We start from the raw sequence: 18,065 nt of genomic DNA, 5'->3' as shown, positions 1-18,065 counted from the left end.
TCCACCATTAGCATTGTGCTTCTCAATAAACAGCAGCTGACTGAAAGAGGACTCTTTGTTAAAAAGAAAAAAAAAGAAAGTACTCTGGGAGTGTAAGTAAAAAAAAAAAAAAAACCCCAAAAAAACAAAAAAAAAAAAAAAACCACACCAAAAAAAAAACCCAAACTCTTGGGAAATGTTGGGTCAATGGAATATTGTTCTTCCCTGTGAGTTCACAAACAAAATTAATCCTATCTGCCCAGGGCAGAAGTGGAACACCCTAATGACATCAGTCCCCTGCAGAAAGAGCCATGCTGGTCAGTGGCACAGCTGCTGTGTCCCAGCACTCGGGCTCACAGGAGCTGTAACATGTCTGACAGGGCAGGACAATGAGACACAAACTGCATTCTGTGCTGTGCTGGCCCTGAACGCAGTTTCACTGCAAAGCATTGTCTGTGGCTCGATAAGCACAGAGCCTGTACCCTTCACAGTGGAGAAGGCTACAAGGTCAGGTTTAGATTCAGTGGCTTATACCAAGTGTCTTAACAAGTCACCATCCACGTCAAGCAGGACAGCTCTGGGGGAATATCCAGCAAGACACTTCATAAAATGCCTACAAAGAGATGCTTTCCAGGCAGTGTCTTTTAAAGAGAAATTTAAACTGTTACCATAATTTTTTTTTAATGGGTAAAAATTGCCAGATGACAGGAGAAAACCAAGAGCCTTAATGTGGAATTCTGTTTAGCCCAAGCTAAGAGGACTTACCTGGAGGAGGTGGTGCAGCTCTCATAGGATAAGTCTGATTTTGAGACCTACTGGAATATCCTCTGCCTTGGGTAAGGTTCCGTCTAGTAGGACCTAGAAGAAACCAGCAACATTCTGTTACCCCTTCACAATAACATTAATTAAGTAAGTCCTGCTGGCTGTCAGACCCCCTCTTCTGGGATCAGAAAGAGCTGATCTTCAGGAATAAGGAATCTGACTCCTTCAGGGTTGGCCAGGCTGTTACAAAGCATTAGGTGCAAAAAGGATGACTTTGGGATGGTCTCCCTTTAGTGATCCAGTTCAGCTTCAGGATATAAAGCAAAGCCTTCTTGCAACTACAGTAAACAAGGTCCAGAACACTGACAGCTGTAGAGCAGCAAGGAATTCTGCTGTAATCCCTAGGATCATTGTGTATTACAAAGAAATTAATAAAGAACACAATGAGGCTAGAGCCAAGCATGGATAGAGAAAGTCAACCATTCTCTGATTTTATAAACCCCTAATTTGTAGAGGAAATTCACACTTACGGGAATTCTTTGGTAGCCCTGGTCCAATGCTGATCTGCAGCACTTTATTACTTGGTTTGAGAATGGCTACATCTCCTTGGCCTTGCATAAACTGCACCTGTCGAGAACCAGCACTGCTCCAGGGCCCCCAGCTCTCCTTCTTCAGCTTCACTTCAAGTCTGACAGAAGCATGTGAACACACAAATGAAAAAAAACAGAACTGCTACATCAAATCAAGGCAGTATTGCTTGGCAGCAGATAACTTAGAAATACAAAATTAAAAGCTTAGACTGAGAATCTGCATTCTATGAATGACTCAGCTGACATAACCACCTAATGAAATCTTTTTTCCATGCTTTTTTTTTTTTTTTAATGTTCTTCTTAATTGATGTTTTAAGTTTCGTGGTACAGTTTCTCAAAGGAAATTGAAGATGCCCTGGAGAGGACAGTGAGCTTTGAACAAAAACGTGCGAAGGTCCAAGTAGGAGATGCATCAGCCCTGGGCCAGCAGTGCCTCTGCTGGTGCTGCTCGAGTGCTGTTTGTGACCATTCCCTGCACACAGCCAGAGGAACACACCCACTGCCCTGTGTGCTCTGGGGCAGGGCCTGAGCTGTGCTGCAAGGGAACAGTTCTGCAGACACACAGCTCAGCCCCTTCAATTTACGTTCTTTCCCATAAAGGCACACACACACACACATTCTTTCCAGCGTTTCCACACTATCCATCTGCTCTGAACTGTACTCAGGGTATTGGGCAAGACCCCAGAAATGCAATACATGACACTTACTCCTGGTACTGGCTTTGCATTCTCAGTGTACAGGAGTGTATGCTAGAGTTATGTTCCTCACTTCAACTCTCCTTCCACACCCTTTGCAAACAAAATTAGTAATCTCCTGTTGCTTTTCATAATTCCTCCACCTTTTTGAAGGCAATAAAATAAACATACAAATCCAAGGCCTGCTGTTGCTGATCTCCTTAATGGGTGGAAGTAGTAACAAAAGCACATGTTTGCTGGGACTGTTTCCAGGATGTCCTCACAGCCAAACTGCACATCAGACATGCTCTAGGTTTCATCGTCTCTAAACAATGTTCCCAATATCATTTACTTAAGTGAGGCCTCCTTAGAATTATTCTTTCACCCTGCAGTCCCCAGGACCCACAACAAACTTCAGCATTTCAGACTGCTACATTATATGCCCAGAATTCTTTCAAACTCTTCATTGAGATGTCTGCTCCCTGCTCCTGCCAGGAGCCAGCAGCAGCTGTGCAGTGGCTGTGCAGAGGCCCTGCCCTGCTGCCATGGTCAGGAGAACAAAGGCAGCTCTCCATGCACACACACAGTGGGAAGTGTCAAGTGGCCCTGGTAAATCCTAACCTGTTACTCTGACCAGGCAAGCACAAAGTCTGGTATCCTTGCACATACAGGGTTTTACACTGTGCTACCTCTTAGTATTGTAAATAAAGTACAACTTGCACTCACTCATTTGCCTTGGCAGCAAGAACAAAACGTTTATCCCTAAAAGCCCATTAAAAAAGCCATCACTCACGTATTGCTAAATTTCAGAGGTAGTTTTCGTTGTGTTTTCTCTTCATATCGTTTCGATAAGAGGCTTAAAAACTCTGTTTTGAAGACTGATTCGAGCAAACTGTCGTATTCCTGTTCATGTAGAATGAAAATGTCATCCTGCATGGTGCTGCAAGGAAATCAGAGCATACAGCATCCTGTTTAAAATGTCATCAGCAAATACAGCCAGCATTATAATGACATTTGCAGACTACTCATGGTTAATTTTTAAAAACATAACGAAGTCCAAGCAACATTAATTACAGAGCCTTGCTTTCTGAGAACAGGTTTGATTTTTTTCAGGAGTCGATAATGGAATGGCTGAAAAAATCCCTTTTGAGAGACAGGAATACTACTTAGTCATCTTACAGTAATTATTGTTAGCAAAAAACCATGTCCTATTAAAATTACAGTTATAATTCTTCTCTTTGATAATGGCAGATTCTTTGACTAGAGATAAAATGGAAATTTGAAGGTTACTGAAGCAAGTCTGAAACCCAAAGCAAGCAAATTCAAAAAGAAAGCTTTCAATTCCCACTTCATCAATCAACTTATTTTCCCTGTCCTACACAAATTGCTCTGTTAATGGAGAAAATATATTCCAGGTACTGACCTTAAAGAAACAGAAAGAATTCTCTCCACTTCCATCCTTCTCTTCAAGACCTCCTTCACCTGGCCCTTCTCTGGGCCCTGCTTTATCTTTTCCCGCCCGATCAGGTAAATGCACTTGGGAGTGAGGACGAGGTCTCGCTTCACGCTCTGAAACACAACATTGAAAATACACAGCTGTGTCCTGCGTGCTGTGGCCCTGAGCTGGGCAGCTCCTGGGACCAGATGGTGAAGACAATGCTGACTCACAGCAGAACTCGTTTTTAGGGGATCTTGCTGTTCCACCCACCTTAAACCTTCTGTCATATTTAGTTACAGTGTCTGCAAAATCGATCTTCTCCCGCTTGCCCACAAACTGGCGCAGCTCGGGGTGCTCCTCCATGCCTATGTAATCCCCCACAAAATTCCTGTTAATGCTGTTCCGTCTTCTCTCCTTCTTGCTCAGCAACAGATCTGATGCTTAAATACAAAACATAAACACTGATTAATAGCATCTACCAAATTTCCTAAACTCATGCTCTCAAAGAGCCAACTGTTTCACACAGAATTTCTTGGGAAGTGAGAACCATATTGTTTCTACTATGGAAAAACAATGAAGCACTGCTACTAATTCTTTAGATAAGAATACATGTGATCATTAAATCCATTCCTAATGGAATACACTGATGGCAAGCTCAGTAGTTCTGGTTAATTAGGAGCACTTCAGGAACTAAGACATTTCTCATTGTAATTAAAGATTAACCCTTCCAAACCCAGTATGTTCATTCACACAGCCCAGGTCACACACAACTAAGTCCCAGGGGAGTCCGTGGATTGACCTTACCACCTACAGATTATCCAGATCCTGTATGACTGCAGGAAGTTTGCTTTTTGACTCCCCTGCAGCATCTCTGCTGTCTGTCCTACTCAGTCTGGCTTTGATTTCAGAGCAAAACACTGGGCAGTCCAAGCATGCAGAGCTGTCAGCCTCATCTGTGGTACTGTGCAGGGGTCCAACAAAGTGCTGTCATTCCGAGACAGTTACCTGCAATGCAACCTTTGCCTAGAGAGAGGGATTTCCTTCCCCTTTGTGTCCCTCCTTCTGTTCCTGGCACCATGTGTGTGTGCAGTCCCTGCCATCAGAAGTTCTGACCTACCTTCTTCTCTCATCTGCACGTATTTTTTCCTGGCCGCGTACTTCCTCCAGGCCTTCTGGATGGCCCTGGCATACCCATCATACTTCCTCTCTCTCATCTCTTCTAACAGAAACAGCTGTGCAAAGAGACAGTGGGGTGGGACAAACATTTTACATGCAAAGTTCAAGAAAAAGCTGTATTTTCCTTTCAACAACTCTCCAGTGCATTTCACTCTAGATTCAAGCTGGTTCCTCTTCCACAACTGTGGGATCTGAGATTGGAATGTTTAGGTAGCCTTTCTGGAAGAAATCTCTGGTGCTTGAGTGGCTGTGGCTCTTACCACGCTACCCATTAAATTCCATACCCCATGATGGAGGAAGAGGAATATGGGCTCTCCCTGAAATATTTTATTGGTGCAATGCAAGGTTCTCCACTGGCCAGTTCTTCAGCCTCCATCCACACATTCTCCAAAACTCCTACTTCTCTTGTCAGAATGTTACTGTCTGTGGGGATCTGTGCAATGTGAAACATAACTGGTCACCAGCAACTTTCTTCCCTGCCTGAATTTCATACCGTCGTGTCCACTGGCTCCATTCTTTCTCACCACTGAAGGTCAGCAGCTGGCTGCAGGACTTTTAACTATGACCTTATAATTCACAAGTATGACACAGTAAGATTTTTGGGTCTAGAATGTCAGAAATCAAGAGAAAATACTGTTTTATTAAAACAGGAATGGAAGGTGGATCCCCTTTTTTGATATTTTTCCAGGTCCTATTAAAATACATGTAAATTTAATGCATTTAGAACAACTTCATTATTATTGTAGGATACAGTATATTCCCTACAGCCTTTTACATGCTTCAGTGAAATGGACTTTTTGTCTTATTAGGAGCATAAGCTTTTGGCTAAATTGCAACATTCAATCAACCCACTGACACTGACTGTTGCTTATTATTTCCCTGCATTGTGCATTAAATATTCACAGGAGTTTTCTTCTAGCTTTCAAGAGATAAAACTGGTAAAAACAGGTATATGGAGAAGCAAACCTGGGCTTTAGGATTTTTTTTTTTTTACTTTGCTGCTCTAAACCATGCAAATCTAGAAAAACACTGTTGTCCATATTGATCTGAAAAAGGAAACTCAATCTGGTGCAAACTAGTTCCACAGAACCTCACTTGCTCCTGTACAGAGTTATTTATTCAGGTGTGTGATGGAAATGTAAATAATGAAGCCTTTCTACCACCCATAAAACCTTATTTCACAGTTGGCAATTCTCCAGCTACAGCAAACTTATTTTAAAAAAATTTAAAATCCCTTCCTGAACACAAGCACTGGCTGGGGTTTCAGCACAGGCATGAGAGCTCCTGATGCAAAAACATCCTCAGCTGCAGCAGGGGCACGACCAAGCCCTCATGCAATTCAGGTTACAGTGACAATATTGATGCTGTCTCTCATGAACACTCACCATTTATTTCTCTAACAATAATGTTAATTGCAAAATAATCTATCATCTGCAGCTGAAGGTCACCATTAAGGAAGTTCACTGAGCTAAAATACAGTTCTTACCCTATAGAAATAAAAATACTGCATAAACCCTTTCCTAAAATAAGTATTATAAAGCCTCCCCTTACACTCTTAAGCAAATCAAGTATTTTTCATCTTTAATGACAACAGGTGCTCTTTTTGGCGGAAGAAAGAAAAAATTTCATTTACCATCTGAAAGATTATTTTTCTCAGAAGCTATACAATCCTAGCCAATACTTTAGTAATATAAGATGAGAAATGATTGTCTTTCTTAATAAAAGATAAATCACTCTTTAAAATATTCAGTTTGTAAAAATATTTTCAACATAAAATAAAAAAGCCCAGACTCATTTTGGTGTTTGTTTAAAAAGATATTTCATGGCATTAAAAAAATTAAAGAAAACATATATAGTAATTAAAAGCATTAATTTAAATTAAAATTTAAACACAACCCAAAAAAAAATTTCCAGTCAACTTGATGTTGTCCTAACCTGCAGAATTGCCCCTCAGTAAAACTCACAGATACACCATTACATGATATATCCATGCAAGCTGGACTTAGCATCACAAAAATGCATCAGGATGGGAAGATGCTTCCACTGGGCAACAATGTCATCCTCTCAAAAGAGCCAGTAGCACATCATGTTGGGTTACAGATCAGTAACTGACTGAAGGGGAACTGGATCCATCAGTCCCATGGCAGCACTTGCCACATGGCTACTAAACAGAAGACAGACACCAGGAAATCACACCAACTTTGTGAGGCAAAACTCCCAATAATCTCCAGAAAGAAATCACAGCTGTGCTCCAGAGGAAGCAGGTACAGCTCACACTCCCTCAGAACTGGCTGACTGTTGTTGCCATGACCAAGTAGGATCAATCCCATAATAGTTTCCCGCTCTGCCAATATGCCACCTGAAGTACTGTAATAATCAACATCTCAAGCACTCCATGCTGTGGTGTATAAACATGTCTCTCAGATGTAGGCAGCAATGTAAATCCCATTATTCCTGAACAGTATCTTACCCTTTTTATGGTAGAAACAACAAAATTTCTATTATGACTTGGAAAAACATTCTTTTTTTTGCCTTTAACAAATACTTTCCTATGTGATTGGACGCAGCAGTTCCACTGGCTGAATTACTGTTGTTCTACAGAGAAAAATATATGTTCCTGGAACAGCAAATGACAGCTATAGAAGTGTTCAGCTTTTTTTTTAGCGTGTAGCTTCAGATAAAGCACCAAGAAATCAATGCTCAACTGCAAGAAGTGCTACACAAACTAAGGCCCATTGCTTCTCATGCATCAGGAATACATGAGGGTGAGTAGAGCACAGATTTTCCTTAACAAGTTTCCTGAATAGCAAAGTAAGAAAACTTTTTTCCAACAGATTTTGCACAACTTAGTAGCCACAGGATAAAACTAGCCTTGTGATGCCTCCCTAATACTCTCTTTGGGATTTCAAGTTGCAGTCATTCTGGAACACTGATTTACTCTGTGCTGTGTAACATACCCTTACCATCCCTTGGGATTATTCTACCTTCATCAGTAGTTCTTATGAGAAGAGGACCAGTGTTCTTGATACCAAAGACTCTTCATAACTTATTTTTCTTCTTCTTGATGCATTTAATTCTCTTTATATTAAGTGCCAAAACCCTGCAGTGAGCTTATTCAGTGTGCCCTTTACACAGCCTCTGTGACAGACGTGCTCAGCTTGTCTCAGATTTTTACACTTCCCACACCTCAGCAGGTATCCTGCTCAACTTGAGCAGGCAGGACTTTAATTTCAGCAAACAGTTGCATATTTAAAGAATTGTGTTCTGGCACACTTACAGACTCTGGAGCTTTGATGAAGACTTTGGACTTCCCGAGCTGGTACTGGTCAGGATCCATGTTGACTGACTGAAGCAGGTGGAGGACTCCTTGTTTCTCTTCTCCTTTCCACGAGGGCCAGGTTGCCTTGGTCAGAATGGCATACCTTAAGCCACCAACGAGAAGAGATTAAAACCTGGTGTCAAACAGCAGCTGAACACCACTGACTCTTAGCCAGAACTACCCTGGGGGAGGTTGACAATGGCAGCAGGACTCAGAGCTTGGTGTGTGCAAAAATACACAGTATAAAGATGTTTCTTGTTTAGTGAGACCAAACACCTGAGAAGGACAACAGTGCCCTGGAGTCTCCCACTTCCAGATGCTAAGTTGCTGTCAGGTAACTACAGCAGTTCATTGCAGAATGTTCTGCTGGAATCTGCTTAAGTCCAGGGTGAGGTTATTCACCAACAATGACCTATGGTCCAGATTTGAGGAGCTACATCCTTGGTACTCTAAACTGGTTCCCAAGCTCACATCCAATTTCTCACTCAAGCCTTCTCACTCTGTCTTATTCTTACAAAGGTCTTTTCTGTTCCTGAGCAAGTGACCAGCTTGTGCTCCTAACCTACCTGCTCAACAGCTGGGCTGCATTTAGCAAGGAGACAGTGCTGGCTCTATCCCAGGAAGCCTCTGGCTTGGCCTCTGGTGCAAGAAGGAAGCAACAGTGATGTTGGTGCTTGAGGGCACTCTGGGAACTGACCCCACAGAGGGCCTGGAAGGAGCAGGGAAGTGCTCTAACTTGTCTTTGACAGAAAGAAGCATGAAGCCTTCCCTCTCATGGTGTCCTCTGTAAGCCTTGAGAATGAAGCAATGCCAGGCTGCAGTCCCTTTTAAACTGCCCACTTCTCCAGGCTTCACTTGGGCTTTTGGAACTGCCAGGCTGGAGTTACAAAGCTGCCTTGTTCCACTGCCCACCAAAGGAGCACTGCTGGGCTTTAGCTGCCCCAGCATGTCTGTGGGCAAGTAACTTCTCTGGCAGCAGCTGTTTAGGCTCCTTTGACAACAAGACTATTGAGACAAATTTCTCTCCCAAATCATATATTCTATACTCTTGACAACTTCCTTTTAATGCCTTAGGCATACTTAAGTGATGTAAACTAAATCATGCTTATTAGTAAAACTATTCAATAAATGAAAAAAGTATGGAGGTCGGTTTGTTGTAATTCCCAAGTTCTTAAGATGGCAGCTCCTAATAAAATGTTCTCAAAAATCAGACAAGGAATTGCTGGAAAATATATTAAAGGAATGTTGATTACCTGTTATCATCATATCTAAAATGTTATCCAGTCAAGAAGCAAGAACAGTATCATGCAATTTAAGTAACAATACCACACAAACAGAAATAGCAAACAGTTAAAAAGAAATGTTTCACAAAACCCAAACACCTCTGAATAGAAAGTGCATGAAAAGAGTGTAACTTCTGAATAATTCAGTAGGATTCAAACCACTGATGTTCTCATGTTCAAATCTCTCAGTTAACAAATGCTCAGGTACTCTGCTAGACAGTGTAATGAAGCAGCTCTTACACCACCTTAAATATGGCAGTGTATTAATTATACACAATCAGTGTTTAGACAATGTGTGCACTTACATATTTATGTGATTTTTCAGTATTATGGGTTAAATAGATGCAAGCCAGTAAGGAGTTGTAACCACTGAGTAACTCCCAGCTCATTTATTTACCAGCCTCTTTTGCAGGCTCATCATGTACTGCCAACAGTGCAGCTGTGTAGGTGGGTCTGACCAATTCTGAAGGTAAAGGAGCTGAGGTGAATAAAGGTGTTTGAAACTGCTACCTTCCGCACAAAAGACTGTGACATTACATTTCAGCATGCTACAAATCCTCTCCTACATCTCCTCAGCTGTAAAGGAGGGCATAGGGAAAAATGTGATTCAAGATCTTTTCATATATATAGAGCCCTTGGGTACAAAGTAAGAACAGATGTAAAATTCTCCTTTTTCATCAAATTAACTTCATACACTTTACTGGTGTGACAAGTCTAGAGGGGAGAACAAGCAGCTAATTCTATAACATGCACTACTGAAGCATTTCACAGGTTGATATCGTGACAACTTTGTTCACTGTTGTTTAGCAGTGGCACTTCAGTGTCCTCGTGCATGCTTCCCATGAAACCAGTCATGTCACTACCCACGAATCCAGGTTTGTTAAGCTTGTGTAATTTGATCTTGCAGATGATTTCAGCACAAGTACTAAATGTGTTCTTAACATGCTGCTGAAACAATTTCAAATCATGACTGCCCCCAGATAGGTGTTACAAACTTCCAGTAAGCAGTTAGGTCTGATGGCTGAACAGGGAGTTCAGCTCAGCTTTCAGATTGGTTATGCTTGGGAACACACAGGCCTTTTCAGTGACTGTGGCTTTTTGCATGCAAATGTAAATTTTGTACATAAAAGTCTATTCAGCCCAGCAATCTCCACTTGCATGGAGCTGCCAAGGAACACCCAATGATAACAAGTGTACAAGCATGCACTTCCTGTCCATCCCATGCCTCAGCCCGATTTTACTCACACTGACTCTGGGGGTCAGAACAGAGCTTGTTCTGGATGCTAGGAACTGTGAATGGAAAGGGTGCAGGAAGAGTTTTACTCGTAACAAAATGTTAAATTTAACAGAGCTAATTAATCTGAAACAAAAGGATGAATTCCATAAGAGGAGCTTCAGTTGCCTGTGGATCCAGAAGTACCACGTACCTTCCTCTGTGCAGAATTCTCAGAGCCTGCCCAGCCCTCACAGTCTGTGTTCAGGCTAGATTTAACACACAGTATAAATCTGTTATTTGTCTCAGCAACAGTCTGTGTTACGTAACATAGCCTGTAGCATGTTCACGTTTATACATCTAGGCTTGAAAGTCATAAAGAAAAAGGGATTTTAAACTGTTCCATGAAAATGAAGTCCATACCTGCAGAGATTTTAGGTCTGGCTGTTACTACACTATTAGAATATTCTTGGTACTATCATGAAGGATTGCTAATGGCTTTGGCCTGAGCTGTCTGATTAACTATACTCCACTCCTTGCAAAAACTTATTGGGTTTTTGTTTGACACTCTCAAATTCAATGCAACGACTTCCAACAAAAGCTGATTTATTACATAAAGCCTGTTTGGGCACTTATTAGCTGCATGTCTTCAGTTTCTGAAGAACAGAAGCTGAATGTTGTATAAATCTTGAAACTGCTCCTATTTAAGAGGATTTCATTAGCTAGTGGAGGTAGTTAATCATGGTAACAGCTGGTCCTAAGACACTGAGAACAGGACTGATCTTCCAGAGCTCTGACTTGCTTTCATTCATTCCATGAGCAGCTGCAGAGGTTTGAGCTGTGCCCATTCCCAGCTGTCAGAACACCAGTGCAAGGATAACAAGCTGTGTAAGCTGAGGTTACTCTTTACACTGCAATGGCTGAATGGCAGGTGTGGATTTCTTTACCTGTCTTCTGTCTGCTGTGGGGGGAGTTGGCTGAGCTGGAGTAGTAACATTTTAGACAAGGGCTTGCAGCTGGATACTCAGATTTCAGGCACTGCATCTGTTCCTTGAACTCTTTGTAACTTTGAGGAACCCTCTCACAGCACTACAAATACTGAGGCCTTAGGCAAGTTTACAGGAAAGATGAAGTACTTTCAATAACACAAAGCCAGGCTTTAAAGCACTTTGAAATCTCTGTGTAATGGAGATCACTGGGCAAGGCACATGTGGAGAAATGGCTAAGTGGGAAATGGGAAGATTTCAAAACTGGCAACCTCTTGGTTCTCTCCTCATCATGTAAACAACCCTGCTGTTGTTTATGCAATTCTTCTAAACAGTGTTACCTACCTCTGCAGAAACTTCTTGAAAACCCGTCTGTAGGCGTAGCCAGCTCTTCTGACTCGAATATTTTCTTTCAGACCCAAGTATTCCACTTGATGTTTTACCCTGGGGACAAAAACAATGCAAGGCTTAAAATCCATTTAATTTCAGCATACTTGTGGACTGAGGCATTCTTAAACATCTGAATCATGTTTAACTATTGGTTGCTAAAATTCATGCACAGGTAAATTAATCTAACTTTGCACATTACCCTGCACACTGCATGGTAGGAAAGACATTCCAGGCAGGTAGACTACAGCACTGAAGTAGATATAGCAAGTTAACCTTAGCATTTTTTCCTAGTTTAACTTCCCATCTCCAAAATAATTTGTGTATAAATTTCTTAGGTAATAATAAAATCCATAAAAGGCCAAGTAACTATTACCAATACAATTACACAGCTGGTATCTAAGGTATTGGGAAATTGTTTTGTGTTCTCTTACTGAAGGTTTTTCCTATGCTTTACATAGCTCAAACAGCAACACATTTTTTCCTTGTTGTTATGGAGAAAAGACCAAATCTGATGGCTGGAAAAAGCCCCTGATGCCAAACCTTCACTACATAAAGAATCAGAAGGAAGAAAGCCAGGTCAGCATACTGATGAAAAGCTAGAATTCCTCCTCATTTTACCATGCTGCAAAGGAAGCATTCGAGGAGAGGCACAAGACTGGCTGAAGCCAGTAATAGATGACTCATCCATGGCACATTTTGAATTACAAACAAAAGCTGAGCTGGTACCAGTCCCACAGAAAGTGTTAATGGCTGTGGAGAAACTGCTGCACATGGGAACAGCATCATTATTATCCCAACACCAGCAGAGCTGCCTCACACCAAGACTTTCAGCCAGGTTCTAATCAGGGGAGCAAGTATGTGCCCATGAAATGCTAAGCAGAAAAACAGCAAAACAAAAAAACTTTGGCACTTTTTCCTCCTTTTAGACCCGTAACACATTTAGGATTTTATGTTTCTTCTTACATATCCTGCTAGTGTACTACTTAATGTTTGGGAATTTGATTTGAAGAATTTCAATTGCTGATTTCCTTTGCATTTCCTTATTTTTCTCATCTAAGTAATATGCTGAAAGAAGCAATGTTGGTTTTTCACTCTGATGCTGTTCTTCTACAGAGAAAAGTATAAAAGCTTTAGCTTTCAGTCTGAACTATAACAGTTTTAAAGATTTTAGTCCTGCAAATTTAACAAACAGTATATAAAAGAGCATCTGTTTACATACAATTTTTAAAAAGTGAGGCTGTAATAAGCCATTTAATTTTGTTTTTCTTACTATTTCTCTGATTTTACAGAAGATTTTTCAAATCCTGAAACACTCTCAGTTAATTCAATGTTATTTCTCTAGCTATTTTGAAGAAAAGTTAAATTTGAATATAAAATGTACTGCCCTTTTTTTTTTTTGAGGTATTTTTCTCAAATGACTCATAGTATGAAGGGAAAAATCTTTTGAAATCCCTTGCTACAAATGACAAAATACCTTCAGTTCTTTCTTTTTTTTTTTTTGAAGACCATTTTTGAGAGGTATTTTACTAAATGATGAGTGATATTACTCTTTTAGCTTAAAATAAAGACTACTACACATTTTAATCTTGCTGTGTTCAAGGAATCAAGTATATTTTGTACCCACTCCAAGAATTCTGGCACAGTACAAAGTTGGTGGACAAAAATACATTTTCCTGTTTATAGCTTTCCCTCCTGTTCACATCTGGAATAATGCACTGGAGCAACAGTACTACTCCCATTTTCTTACTGTCTTGCCAGTATCAGTGTCCAGCACCAGACAATTTGAGACATTTTTCTGGTTTTTTCCTTTCCTTTCTGAGAAAAGACACACTGAAAATCTCCCTTCAGGCAGCAACCTCAAGCAGGTCAGGGTCTGGGAATTCAGCTAATGCAGCAGTTTTGAATACAAGTCCAAATGGCTGTGCCAGGACCTGAACAAAAACACATTTCAAGAACACCCCAATTTCTGGACTAACTAAGGTATTAGACAAGCTTTAGATATTACAGAAGGCCTATGTTTCAGTGCTAAATACTCTGGAGTTATTCAACAGAAGCAGAAAGGTGGAGTTCCATGGCTTCTGTGAGCATCAAGTAAGAGCAGCTTTGTGAAAGGGTTTTTTCCTTTTTCAGTTACATTTTCACGGTCTAGTAAACCTGCTACTAATAAGCAGATTGCTACTCCCATTACACTGACTAAGGCAGCCTGGGTATGATGCAGCATTATGTGACCTCACAAGAAAATGAAACAAAAAAATCTTTTAAATTGACCAATCAGCAAAGTATTACATAAACTCAATTATGTTTTTTATTTCCCTCAAATCTTTTTCACAGTAAATTTGAGAAACAACAAGATTAAGCTTAATTTTGAATTGTCACATGCATATAAATTTCTTTTCCCCAGACCTGTCACTAAGTGCCTCAGTGAAGTCCTAGTACAATAGACAGGCAATCACAGATTGAAATGGAACAATGTTGGGATGTTTAAACAGGGAAGAAGGATTACCACTGTAAGCAGCACTTCCATTTCTGCCTGAGCCTGACAGTATACAATCCTTTGTATTTCACTTGGCAAATACAGCAGCTACTGGTAACACACCATTCTCACTATAGGAAAACAAGAAGAAATCTTGCCCATTTTTGCTCCTAAAGGGGTTTCCTGAAAGCTGTCCTTTTCTCAGGACTGGGACTGTATTTGTTTCACTGGTTTCCTAGCAACACCTTCCACAATAACAGGCCTGTTTCCCAATATGCAAATGATTGATTTTAAAAGCCCCTCAAATTTTAACTATAAGTTTCATAAATACTTTTCCCAGGATCACTTAGTTTCCTCTTTAGTCTCCAGTGCCAGTAGAAATTAAGTGCTGCACAGTAGGATTTTCAGGGTGGAAAAGCTAAAGAGGGTCTACATTTACTGCCAAGCCCTCATTGATACTTTGAAGGGCAGTCCCAATAGCTTCTGTAAGTGCTCTCCATCTGCATGTGACTGTGCTGGTCTGCTGGAAAGGCAGCAAGGGAATTCTGCTGGGGTTGTCCAAGAATGCTTTTTATCAGACTCTGCAAACTGTTTCACCATGACAAAAATAACCACTTGCTTTATCAGCAATTTTACCATTTTCAGAAGTACTTGGTATACAGTAATGAATGCTATCTACATTAGGGCCCCACACAGCTTACACATCCTACTGAGCACCCACCCCAGTGCAAACAGAGCAGCATCTTTTCCACAAAAGAGGAAGGTGCTACAAGCACCATGTAGTTAAAGATGCCTTAAAACAGATGTGATAAACCAAACAGATAATTTAGACATCTATTTAATGTCTATATAATCATCTGATATGACATTCCAGTCAATTCTTTTTAAAGAGCTGGCTAATTAAATGCAAGTAAAACAGGAACCTTCTCCATTGTTGGTTATAAACACTTTTTGGCAGGTTTGATATATAAAAGCAGATACAGATACCCTACTGGCTTTCTAGCTTCTTAATAAAAGCTATTTTCAAAGCATAAAGCTAAAGTTAGAAATTATCATAATTCATGTGGTGTGCACATTCTACATGGAAAACGGAGTCTTTAATATACTGGCTGTGTTACTCATGCAAATGTTGGTTTTTCATAACTGGCAGGAGAAAAGCCAAGAGCTGCATACCCTAAGTGCTTACTTAGACCAAGTGACCAGCACTTATCTTCAAAGTTTAGGAGAGGTCATGCCAGATTTCATTTCTGATAGTTTAGAGAATGTAGTTCTGTTTGTAGGCTGTACAATTACAAATTATGAATTCTTGTGGCTTCTTTTGACCATTAGCACTGCTTCTCCTCACACACTCTGCTGATCCATACCTGCTCTCCTCCCAGTCTCGAGACTTCTTTGTTTCATTGGGTTTGATGCAGCGGATGTAGTGGGGTGTACACTTCATCAGGGTGCCAACAAGGTCATTGGCTTGTTTCTGTAAAACAAAGGAAAACAACAGGATCTGAGCTGAACAGGGTAAATCCTGAGCGAATTCTACAATTATCAACCATCTGCTGATGATTCCATTGGCTAGATACAGTTGCCTTTGGTCTTTCTCCAACAACCAAAGTTGTTTGAGTTAGGATAAAATGCATCTCATAATAAACTTATCAGTAAATAGAAGGCACCATTACCTCCACCTATGTAATACATGAAAACTTCTATATAAAAATATGAAGCAAATACATCAAGTGAACCTGTCAGGGTGAAACTGAGAAAAGATGTTGGTAAAATATTGATTTGCAAAGTCATGTGTAATCTAAGTGTGCATCCTACAATCAGTCTCCAAACAGACCCTGGCCTTGTAGCACTTGCTGCCTTAGGCAAGGCACTCTGTGGTCAGTAGAGAGACTGCTGTTGACTGGGTGGGTATTGGGTCAGGCATTTCTGCACTGTAGAGAGACCAGTTATCTGCAGTTACCTGTGGGACATGAGAGGCTGAGTGAGGTGGTTCATTCATTGTGCACACGTAAGAACCATCATCTGCTCGTTTTGAAAATTCACTGCTACAGGATGCAGGTGAATACAGCATTTAATGAACACTGATGTTGGGCAGAGCAATTCTAACAATGCTGAAACAATGCATCACTTTGCCATGAAGATACTCCTAATAGCTATCTTTAAAAATATCAGGACAGTAAAAAAAGAAAATACTTTTAAAAATTCATTTGGCAATTAATACACAAACACAAAACCACATATACACACACCAACACTGCAAAAGGAGACATACTTTGATTTTGCTGCCTGCAGTGGTAGGACGGCCCTTCTTGTCCACTTGAAGATTTTCAGGAAACAGAGCCTTTATAAAAGGCCTAGGAAAGAATTTAGAAAATAGGGTTGGCATAGAAAGACAATTCAATGCAGGCATGTCAAGGAATATGCTGTAAAAGTTGATAGTTGAGCAGAATATAAATAGCTATTTCTATTATTCTTGAGTTATATCAAATCTATTTTAAGATTAGTACTTTCCACACAGCCTCATTCCTCACAAAGACCCCTTGCTATTTTAGTGAGCATTGTAAGCAATGACACCAGACATATAGAAGACTTGAAGAAATGCACACTTCTTAAAAAATAAGCATAAATTAATTAAAATACATCACAAAAAATGTTACTTTGTCAAAACAGTGCCTGTTCTGAGAGGACGCCAGAGCACTGATGGCCTTGCTTGAGGCCCAAACAAAGGCTGCCATTACAGCATTCGATTCTGACACTGCAGTGCCTCCCTTGGCGCAATCTGTAGAAATGAAGGTCGGGGTAATGCAGCGCTGCTGCTCTCCTGCAGCGCTGCTGCTCTCCTGCAGCACTGCTGCTCTCCTGCAGCGCTGGGTATTTGCACTGTTTCACAAAGGAGGTCAGCAGGTGCAAAGCAGAGAAGTCAGGCCCTCTGTGCCCCTCCGAACCACCACGGCATTCCTAGCTTGAAGCAAGTTTTGCTTACGTACAAATCACTGCTCTGCATGAGTTCAATCAAGTCCATGAAAAGAACATCCCGATTTCTCTCGCAGAATCCATCCATATCATAAGATACCTGGGCCAAGGTGGAAATTGATTGTTTGTGGTAAGTTGAGAACCCAATAATTAAAGAAAATTTAAATTCTGTCCTCAGCAGTTGCTGTTCTGTACTTTTTGGTTAGTCTGGTATAGCTTAGATACGACAATGAGCACTAAATTCTCGCATGTATCATTAAACATTTTTACAACAAAGGAGCTTCATCCTTAAATATAAATTCCATTTAAAGTCAAATTTATAAAAACTTATGGAACATGGCAAGTGAATTTAATACTGAATTTTACTAAGAAAAAATTATTGTGTAGAAAGGATTCACTGTTATTAACTGCAGAAAACAACAAATACTCTGAGAAATAAATCCAAACAAGATAGAACTGCACATTATATTCCCAGTTTCACTGGCATATAATCACCTAAACATCACTTTTATATCTGAATTCTTTAAATTTACTACTACTGTAATAAACAAATGAGATTACAATTAATGAAAGTCATGGGGCACTCATTTATTACATTTGAGCTCTGGTTCTGAGAGCAGCAAGGCTCAGACTCCTCCCTCCAGCAAGGGCCATTTGTGAAGGCATTTCTGTCCTAAGCTCCCTGCACTGTGAAGAGACACTGTCTCCTGAGAGAATCTGGCTGTGTAAAACCAAGCCAGCCCCCTGCAGGGCTTCCCCCTTCCTCTCATTACTGCTCTCTCTTTGCTCATAAACACGTTACAGAGAGCTCA

General features: G+C 40.6%; 1 protein-coding gene across 1 annotated transcript in view; it reads right to left on the bottom strand.

Annotated features, from left to right (window-relative positions):
• Positions 1-18,065, bottom strand: part of MYO1E (myosin IE) — a 76,951-nt gene that overhangs the window by 5,729 nt on the left and 53,157 nt on the right. The window contains 11 exon segments of the mRNA XM_053988403.1: positions 745-837; positions 1,272-1,429; positions 2,799-2,945; positions 3,429-3,574; positions 3,714-3,883; positions 4,561-4,675; positions 7,897-8,041; positions 11,766-11,864; positions 15,648-15,754; positions 16,553-16,634; positions 17,268-17,353. Coding sequence (XP_053844378.1) covers positions 745-837; positions 1,272-1,429; positions 2,799-2,945; positions 3,429-3,574; positions 3,714-3,883; positions 4,561-4,675; positions 7,897-8,041; positions 11,766-11,864; positions 15,648-15,754; positions 16,553-16,634; positions 17,268-17,353 — 1,348 coding nt within the window.

The sequence above is a fragment of the Vidua macroura genome, chromosome 12, assembly GCF_024509145.1.
Source record: "Vidua macroura isolate BioBank_ID:100142 chromosome 12, ASM2450914v1, whole genome shotgun sequence".
Taxonomy (NCBI): Eukaryota; Metazoa; Chordata; class Aves; order Passeriformes; family Viduidae; genus Vidua; species Vidua macroura.
Note: the sequence above shows the minus strand (reverse complement) of the source record. Positions and strands in the feature narration are given on the sequence as shown.